Here is a 10,616-nt window from a genome sequence, read left to right on the forward strand (position 1 = left end):
AACAAAGATTATAAAAAACCATACTAGAAATTTGGTTAAATTAAAGTTGTAATAGACAAGTTTGCTCGTATTAATTAAAACTTTGGTTAACTATATTTTAACTATGTCTAATATATATATTATATCTCATACTAAATAAGTAAATAATTAGCATTTCAATATGTACGGCCAGCTCCGGTTTCAACCGCGACATGATGAATTATGTTTGCTACTTCATGGATTAAAGATTGAGTCTGTTGACATCATAAATGAATAATCATACATATTTTTTTTGGGCAGAGCCCAGCAAACACTACTACACTACTGACACATTATTTAGACGCCACTGATGTGTATGTGTCATACATATGACATGGAGAAAATGGCCATATGGGTCATACGAGGGGCAAATCATACAGCCCGTATGATGATTTTGTCTGACAAGAAATGACTGATGTGAACACTGATAAAGTCATACGACCCCTTATAACCATTTTTTGCCCCTGTTATACGGATTTTATAATGTGACAGGCTCAATGCGTTGAAAATCTCGAGTCAAAGTCATATGGGTCGTATGATGATCAACTCTGCACACAGTAACCAGAGTTTGTCATATCATACAAGCCATATGATAGTCGAAAAATGGTCATATGGGCTGCATGACTTTGTGAGTAGCCTGTATTTTCACACGACCCGTATTTCAAACCAAAGAGTGTATTTTAAGGTTTAATAAGTTTGAAAATACAAATGACATTGCAACAAACATTTACTTGTACTTTGATGAAAGTATGAAACTACTTTTTCAACAAATATATATGTGTAATGCTACTATACAAAATGGTGATATATACATATATATTTTTACAGGTGACCTCAAACCCGAAATGAGAATTCCACGTAATCTTGAGGTATGGAGACTGGGTACAGTAAATTACTTAAAAGCCCTTAAACTGCAAGAAAAACTAGCATCCGATAGAAAAACCAACAAGATTTCAGATACCCTTTTGTCCTTACAACACCCGCCTACGTACACACTCGGTAAACGTAGAACCGATCACAATTTACTAGTTCCCGAATCAGAACTTGAAAACTTAGGCGCTGAACTACACTACACACAAAGAGGTGGTGACATCACCTTTCATGGCCCACATCAAGCCATTTTATACCCTATTATTTCCTTAAGAGATATCGGGTTCGGTGCTAGAAAATATGTTGAAAATCTCGAGTCAACTATGGTTGACTTATCAGCTCTGTATGGAGTCAAAGCGCACGGTCAAAGGAAATGTGAGACAGGTGTGTGGGTTGGGGATAGAAAGATTGGTGCGATCGGGGTTCAGATTTCATCTGGGATTACGTCTCACGGGCTAGCGTTTAACATTGACCCGGATTTGACTTTTTTTAAACATATTGTGCCGTGTGGAATTGCTGATAAGGATGTTACGTCGTTGAGGCGAGAGACGAGTTTGGTGCTTCCTGATGAAGAGGTTGTTCAGGATCAGTTGGTTTCTTGTTTTGCAAGGTTGTTTGGTTACAATGATATTATTTGGAAGGATATAGATGTTGTTGAAATTGATAGTTGACTATCAAAGTTGACCAATGTGTATGTTTGTACTTCTGAATATGTTTTTCTCATTCTTTTTGAAACAAACATATAATTTATGAGCATTAGTGATTTCATTTGTGCATTTTAAATGTTACATACTTACATGTGCTTCATTTACTATATAGATTTGAGGTAATTTGTAAATATTGTCAACATATAGTACAATAATACACCAAGTTTGGTGGTGCATTAAGTAGTTTTGGTGGTCTACAATCTACATAGAAATGAATTAATCTTAAATGAAACGAGCCAAATGTCGACAAAAAAATATTTTGAATATATAAAACCATCTAATTTATTTTTTAAAAACAAAACTGTTATTGGAAAATGGAAAATTCTTTGTTATTTGTAATTTGTATATTTATTTGATAACTGAAATTAATCAAACTGTCATTTTCAACAAAACTTTTTTTATTTGTCATGCCATATGGGCATGCTGTGCCCCTCCACACCGCCCCAAAAAGAAGGTGGAGCGATGCCATGGTGGAAGCGTCATCACCATAACGTTGTCTTCCTCCTCAACTTGAAGTTTGGACAATTTTATCACTTTTTTTTTTTATAAATAGTTTTTTTATTCTAATGGGGGTAGTGGCTAGTTAAGTCACAACGCTTAAATTAACAAGATGACTAGTTACCTACGTGGCAGTGATGTGACGTGATGACTAGCTCTTACTAGTTATTCCACAATACATGGCCTTAAAGTTCAAGGTAAAATCAAGCTAAATAGTGTATACCCGTAAGAAAATAATAAGCAAACACACACTTTTAAGTTTAAATAAACAATCTCAAGCACTATATGATAAATAACCTTATTGTATGATGACATAGAATTTTGAGATTTATATTTTTTAATTTATAATCTTCCCATATTTATTGGTTTCATCCAACTTCTGAACCATTTCTAGTCTGCCTAGGACATAACCACTCTCTCCATACCAGACATAACTTTAAGCCAAGAGTATCTAAATTGAAGAAAGGACAAGTTATGTAAAGCTATGCATCTCATTCATTGCTTGTGGTACAAGTGACAATGATTTAAGAAAAGATGGTTTAAAAAAAGAGATATATATTTTTTAAAGAAAAAGAAATATAATGCAAACCAATAATGATACGTAATGCATATGTCAAGATGCGGGCCAACATTACAAGATATACTAATAGGATTGAGTCTTTTATGTATTAGAAAAAGAACTGAATAAAAAAAGTTCGCTCTTGGGATGACAAGACATCTCTTGTGTTTTTGTCACTACAACTCTTGCGCTGACAAGACACCTCTAGAGCTGTCGGTGACTCAACATCGTAATTGCACCAACAAAAACTTTCTCTATCTTTAAAGGATCGGTTTGTGAAATACTTGTATAACAACCAGATTAGAGAGTTTGTCGACAGGATATTTTGTATAGTAATTTTATACACGCTATGAAAATGCATTAATCTGTCTTTCCAACATCAAGAAAGGTGTCGCTAACGTCACCAATTTAAAGAAAGTGTCAATGAAAGTAGCAAATCAGATGTGTGATGTTTTACTTATACATAAAAAGTATGGACAATGTCACAATGATGTTGAGAGTATGGACAATCTCTAGATAGGGAAACAAGTGTGAAAATATCTTGTAAACCATTTGTCACAAGAAAAAAAAAAGAGTTTTATCAACACTATCTAGAAATATACTTTTTATTACTCTTCTATTAATTTGCCACTAACTCACTACCAACTCAACAAGGATTAAGTCAGAGAACTAGCCCCATCAAATAGGATAATTAAGTCCTTTTTTATAGGGACACATGAGGTAAATCACTCTAAGCTAAACCATTAGTTCCAATTTGTTATTTTAGAGTACTTATGCATTTTGCAATTGATTTACAATAAATGTTGAATTGTAGTACATTATCTCAATACCGTTGAATATATGCAAAAAGAAAAAGGAAAAAAGTGGCTAGTAGATTTGGTGTACTATAACCAGTCACCTTCATTTTAAGGGTATCATTTCTGGTCTTATATAAATATGACTAATTCATATCAACACATTTTCATTATACAACATAATGACAATCAAATTTGCCATAAATATTTTCTATATCATGTTTTGTTTGTTTTATCATATGTGTTGGTGTTTGGTGGTATGATTTCAAACTACATTTGTCATTCATTTCGTCACAAATATATAAGGAGAGACATATTGTTCTTCATTTAACTTCAAAAGTTTAATGAATAATAAATCTAGACATTATATAAACTATTAACATGTTTCAAATAATCTAAATGAACATATATATGAATCCCAGTTACTATTTACTGATTAGTTTTTTTTATTCACTTTAAGTAGGAGGTAATGACGAAAATTCACTAAACAGTAACCATTTTTTACAATATTGTTCGATTGAAGTCAAATTAAATTTAAATTTCCATTTAGTTATAAATTTTTTGTCATTTATAAAAAAAATTCACATCATTTGTTAAATTTGAGTGAATTTAAAGGTAATTATTTTGAGTGATTTTAATAACAAACTTGTAAAAACTGAGTTACTGAAAATTGTTCAAAAAGAAAAGAATAGAAAAAGAAAAGAAGATAAACTACTTTTTCCAAGATATACCAAATCTACCCCTGGACCTTGTCTTTGGATTTGGACTTAACTACCAAACTACCCATTCATTAACCAATCAAACCACACACATCTTCTTCTTCCATATCTCATCCTTCTTCATCACATTATGACACCATCTTTCTTGATCTAGTTTTCTGTTTCTTGTTCTTGAAAAACATTAAAAAAGAATGCTTTAACAAGTTCACCTCTACCTCACATGGTTAGTTACTTTCTTCTTAAATCTTATTGTGTTTTATGATTATTATTTTCTTATCAAAATCTTGTTTCTTGGATCTATGATTTATGCATCTTTGTATGGTTTCTAGGGGTTTGATTCAAACAAGCTTACATCTTTAGGATTCTTTCTAGTTCAAATCATTCAAACTAACAGTTTTCTTGAATATGAAACAGATTTTGTAGCTAGTTTTATAAGTTTCTTGATTGGTTTTCAAGAATGGGTAGGGGTAGAGGAAAAGGTAAAAAGTTGAGTTTAACAGACAACAATGGTGATCCTGCAAGTGGAGAAGATGATAAGACCCTTGCTCACAAAAGAAGAGGTAGGCCCCACAAGCCATTAATGGATGAAGATGTTGAGAAGATTGAGGAAGATGATGATTATGAAGATGATGAAGATAATGCAAGTTCTGATTTGAATGGGAGTAAGAGGAAGAGAGACAAGGAAGGAAAGAAGGGTAGTTTGGTAAAAGAGGAGAGCCCGAATGGAACCCGAACTAATGGTTTTCGTCATGTTGGGAGTAGGAGGAAGAACAAGCCTCATCGAGCGGCTGAAGTTGGTGTCGAGTGCACGTGAGAAATGACGTGTTTGCCCCTCGTTTTAAGTCTATCGTCGGTTTTTAGTCATGTTTTGTTTATGTCATGTTATCGGTTTGATTTTAGGAGGCGGTTAATTTGTCCAAACATTTAAGTCTATGTTTATGTTTCTTGCTCCGGGTCGTATTCTATGTGTCGGTTCATATGTTCTTGGGGCCGATGAGAATACCCCGTTATCTTGTTTAGGGTTTTCTTTTTCCAAGTATCTTGTGAATTTATGTATGATCTTCGCTCTAGTCGAACTTGTTGGATATGAAATCTGATTTGAATGGACGTTTCGAAAATGGTCTTTCTTTTATTATTAGCTAAGTATCAAGATATCGGGTAAATCGTAGCTTGTGCTGTGCAAATAGGTTCAGAAAATAGGTACTATTGATTTTGTGTTTATATTTAAATGTTTGGTGAAAAATGGAAATGCATGCTTAAATTCAAGTGGTGGTTGTTTAGGTGAGTAATGGTTACTAGTGTTGTTGAGATTTCATACTCAACTGTGGTCCATGCCAGTGGGCTGTAGGGCCTTCTAGTGATGAGGACCAACTTAATGTACTTTTTGTGGCCCAGCCCATCATAGCTGTGTTGATGGTTGCCTGTTACGACTTCCTTGATAGCAACTATATAGTAAAACAATGTTAATCCTATGAGTTGAAGTTATCACCATCCTGTAGCTTACATTGGACACAATAGAGTGAAAATATAAAATAAATGAATTTTAATGGTTTCCTATGAAGGTATATTGGCTTGTTATAACCAACAGTGTTTTATACATAACAAACATATGGCCATGTTTAGCTTCGACTTCAACAATTCGATAGGACTAACCCAACACGATTTACACCCATAAGAACATGGCATCTTGATCACATTTTCAAGCTCAATAATACAACACATAAAATGAACTTATACCATAACAAAATAAAACACAACAATGCCATGGATTATGACCTTATTATCACACAAACCATTACTCCACCAAACCAAACAAAACTAGATGGATATGCTGTTTGGAACACCATTTCCGGTCACACCTCTACCAGAATATGGCTTCATAAGTTGGTACGGAACCAACCCTGCACCCCTTCGGTTCAACAAAAGCGGATCACGGTTTCTAGAGTCTATAATACTTTCTAGCTCGTTCAGACTTCTTTGAAACTCCTCAAAGGCCACCTTTATAGCCGGCACCGCCTCCCACGCCGGCTCAATGGTCCCACCAATATACTCCTCATCTGGTGAATGGCTTGATAAAACATCCAAAACTGCCATCACTTTTGTAGCTTGACTTTGGGACGGGAAACACTTCAACAACACATCTTCGGGCCGTTTAATAAACGACTCCCATTCGTCTTCTGTGGGGTCCTCGTTAGGCATTTTGGTTCTTGCAATACTTGGCCTGTTCGGGAAGTAACCACCAAAGTTGTATTGACCAAAGTTGACCGCTGAATGGTGACCAGAAGCCACCCACATGATGGTTGAAAGGATTCCAACTAAATCGCCTTGGGTTTCAAGCTGTGGCCACCATGTTTCATCGCTTTTGTCCGCGTGACCAACTGTACGGATTTCATTCCACCATGCTTGAAGCTCTATATCAGATGCCACAAGATCTGATTCTGGGTAGTAGTAGTTGACATAAGAAGTAGCCCATTGTTTGATGGCATCATAAATAAGTAAACCATCATTTGCAAATGGATAATCCTCGATCGTTAGTTTTACACCATGTGGTGCATTTGGATCTTCAACCGCCATACCCCTGAACAATACCATACAACATTATTAATTTCATTATTGGTTTTGTCATGTTGTGTAAAAAGGGTACCTGCTAATTAAGTCTGCCGGAAGTGCCTCATGATCAAACCGCCATAGCTGATCATATGCATCAGAACAAATTTGCATACAATATCTTCCAGGAGAAAATGTTGACTCGATGACACCACCAGCGTTAATGAGAGCTGATCGAGCTAGAGAATTGATTTGCATAGTGTAACGGAAATGAGGGAGAAGTAGTCGTTTAATAGGGTGCATTTGGCTGAGATGGCGGTTGGTGGCAATTATGTAAGGCTCTGTAACACAATGTGTTCTTAGCCTGCATAGTAAAGAACACCGAAACAATGTTCAACTCCAAAATTTTCATAAATTCATAAACATGTAAACAAATTGTTGTAGAAACTAGAAAATAAAGAACCAACCAATGGCTAACAAGCTCATGATAAGCCGAATCATGGGAAAGAACTTGAGCCTTGGCTAGCTTCCATAGCCAGGCACCCGTAGCATTCCAAGTGGGAGTATACACATGATTCCACCGTGGGTTCTCACCAGATGGTCCAGATGGTGGTCGAGTCAACTCAATGGCTAATGGGCGTAATGTTCCCTCAGGCGTAAGGAACATTAGAGTTCTCGAACCATAAAGTGTTGTACCTTTAAGCTCTCGCGTTTTATTCACATAAGGTAGGAGCAAATCATGGTAATCCAACATGAACAGTTTATTTTGTGCTAAAGCCTACAAGTGCATAATCAGAATATATTTAATTTGATAACACTTCATAACTTTAAAACACATTATGTTGCATTACCTCATCAAAAGTCATGACACCACCTATCTCTTTCTATACAATCTCCTTAGTGATTGATGATTCACGCGGTCCGTATATTTCAGGGTCCAATTTACTAGTCAACGGCCAATCCTAGTTATATAACAAGACAACATCTTAGTTAAAATGCGATATATCATTTATCCTAACAGTGAGATTAATCTTTAACATGAGCATACCGTGACCAACTGTATGGCATACGGGTTGAGACCAGCAAGCATTTGTCTGCAAAACTCCTCATCACGAAACCAAGAAAACGTGTCCCCTGTGATTAAAGCCATAATTATTACACAAACAAAACTTACACTAATAAACCATGAAGATGAAACAAGGATAAATGCTTACTATCAATGGTTTCAGGGGTCGGAAACTGGATAACCGCATGTGCAGCATCAACCGCTTTGACAAGTTTAGGAAAACGCGCTGCAATGTCATTATCAGCGGTAGGAACATCAACACCTTGATTATAGAGCAAGTCTATGTCTGTGAATAACGGAAATCCCTTGTCTTTGTCTGTGTATTTTGCATCTAAAGCCGGTATGAGTTCATGGAGCACATTGAACAAAAACGTCGCTCCAAACTGTAAATCCTTTATCTCCGAAAAATCTTCATCGCATGGTACATAGAACGGGGTATGTGGCGGCCTACTCTCCGCCATCGGATCTGCAATTTCAAAATGCTTATATTAATTCATTCGTGAACTGTTCGTCAAGAAGTTTGTTTATGTTCGTACGTTTATTAAATGAACGAGCATGAACAAGTAATTTTGTGCGATTGATTAACAAAATGAACAAACACGAACTAATAGACGTATATGTAGCATGTATTTATTTCCATATCTAGTATTATTGTTGAAATAATTCATCTCAATATATCAATAATAATACTAGATATATGGAAATAAATACATGCTACATATATGTCTATTACGAACAAAGGCCGTGTTCACAAAGGCCGTGTTCGCTCTATTGTGTTCGTGAATGTTATATGATGTGATTGTTTTCGATAATGTGTTGGTGAACTAAATTGTACCTATAGGGGACATAGGGCGACCAGTACGGCACCGCCTAGGGTAAGGATGTTTCTCGCCTCCAAGAACCAGCCGTGCTAAAGTTAAGTTCGTTTCTGGATCTCCTTGATCGTCGGATACATAGGTGTCTGGATCTCCTAGATCGTCATAAACATCATAATCGTAAATCCTGTCATACGGTTGACGCTCTCCTTCGCCGTTGCCTCGTAGAGACTCCAGATCTTCCGCTCTTAACGACTTCAGTGCCTCGGGCGTTTCTGATGGAAGGTAAGACTACACAAACAAACATTCAAATTAGAACAATTGGCGGGAATAAAGAAAGCGTTTTTCTCTTGTTGGTCCTCACAATTATCTTGTGCTAAACTTAGTTCTTTAACTATAGAATTGAGTAGTAAAACTTTCATTAAGTCACAACATATCAATTTAGATTATAAACTATTAACAGGGCTAAAGAAAATAAGTTAGGTCTTTAGACCCACACTGAAGCCCAAAAAAACATTATATATACATATATAGAGAAATGATCCGATACAATAATACTTTAATGTACAATAGGTACGCGAATACCCTATATTCACGAAATCGATCCATGAAATCACATCCCAACATCTCAAAATCGTCAACAAATATCCAATTAATCATTGGTTCACCGAAAAAATAGTTTTGATCGTTAATCGATCAGCTTTTTACCTTTTTTCAAGAAAACCGTTTTTAAGCATTTTAGGTTTTTCTTGGCTGAGGTTTTAGAATTTTTTGCCTTTGAGCGTTTTTGTTTTTGCCTTTGAGCGTCTCGCGTACTTATCGTACGTTAAGCAATTATTGTACAATAACCTCACCCTATATATATATATATTATAATGGGTAAAGTAAATTCAAAGTAATATATTGGTGTAGAAATATGCTTAGTTGTTACTAAATTATAGGTCATGAAAAACTTGTAGTAAGTAATTTTTTTATTTAACAGTTATAAAAAAACCTCAAAATCTTATTTTGATTTAAGCCTCGTTGACCCGGCAAATACTATATAGATAAGTAAAGAGTGGACCTTATCGGTGAAAAAGATTCTTTTCTTCCCGGGGACATCAGCTTTGGGCTGAATCCAAGATTCACATGTGAAAGTAATACCGTTATCAAGAGCAATGGTCTCAAAGAACATTTTTTTATCATACTCACTTTCCACCAAGATAGCTCCTATTTCCCCAAAACTTTCAGGGACCTCAAAGCTGCATGTGTATGTGTACTTATTAATGCTAGAATCCGATTTTTCGTATGTCGCGGGCGCCTGTAACGTCTTCCGGTTTCCTTGCACTATAACAAGTAATGAAAAATTAATACTCCCTCCGTTCCATTAAAAGTGTCATAGTTTGAAAACACAAAGTTTAAGGTAGATTGAATGATTATCTTTTTTGCTTACCAAATGACAATAATGTCAACGGAAACCGGTCCATCAATATTATTTATTAATAATAGTTGTGTGTGCTTAAGGGTAAACTGGAAATTGGCTAATAAATTTTGAAAGTTGACATTTATAATGAGACAAATAAAAAAGAAAATATGAACACTTTTAATGAGACGGAGAAAATAACTTTTAACCTGATACATTGAATTAAATAAATAAAAATGGGTATATATATGTACGATCAAGATGATTAGAAACGAGCTCCAACGAGAAAGACCCCGCTTTAAGATCCGAGATGGTAGCAAAATGACTACTAGGACGTAAATCACCAATGGCATAGCTAATGGCTGGTTGGATGGTGATGGTACCAATTACAGTAGTGGTCTTGATAACAAGGGGAGTCGTTACGGCTCTAATGTTACCAACACTTGAGGTGGATCGAGCTAGAGTAGAGTTATGCTTCTTGGTGAATGTTGGTTGGTGGAGGATGGCGGGCGAGTAGGCGGAGGAGGAGGAGTGATTGGTGGTGCCACCATTGATGAAGGGCTTGTGGAGTGGTAGTAGTTTTTGAAGAGAGTGAGATTGGTTGATTTGTGGCTTTAACAT

The 10,616-nt window shown here is 35.7% G+C and overlaps 1 protein-coding gene and 1 pseudogene across 1 annotated transcript; one reads left to right on the forward strand and one right to left on the reverse strand.

Moving 5' to 3' along the window:
• The first annotated feature begins 601 nt into the window (after positions 1-601).
• LOC143547253 (octanoyltransferase LIP2, mitochondrial pseudogene) lies at positions 602-1,597 on the forward strand (annotated as a pseudogene).
• Positions 1,598-5,946: 4,349 nt separating this feature from the next.
• On the reverse strand, positions 5,947-10,616 carry LOC143547240 (lipoxygenase 2, chloroplastic-like). Its single transcript, XM_077038714.1, has 9 exons — positions 10,250-10,616; positions 9,657-9,919; positions 8,614-8,884; positions 7,927-8,244; positions 7,761-7,846; positions 7,603-7,674; positions 7,180-7,490; positions 6,810-7,076; positions 5,947-6,743 (listed from the first exon to the last, which is right to left on the reverse strand). The coding sequence occupies exons 1-9, from the start codon at positions 10,614-10,616 to the stop codon at positions 5,984-5,986; spliced, it is 2,715 nt and encodes a 904-aa protein (XP_076894829.1). The 3' UTR covers positions 5,947-5,983.

The sequence above is a fragment of the Bidens hawaiensis genome, unplaced genomic scaffold, assembly GCF_021521415.1.
Source record: "Bidens hawaiensis isolate Kalapana, Puna unplaced genomic scaffold, B.hawaiensis_p1.1 tig00014686_1, whole genome shotgun sequence".
NCBI lineage: Eukaryota > Viridiplantae > Streptophyta > Magnoliopsida > Asterales > Asteraceae > Bidens > Bidens hawaiensis.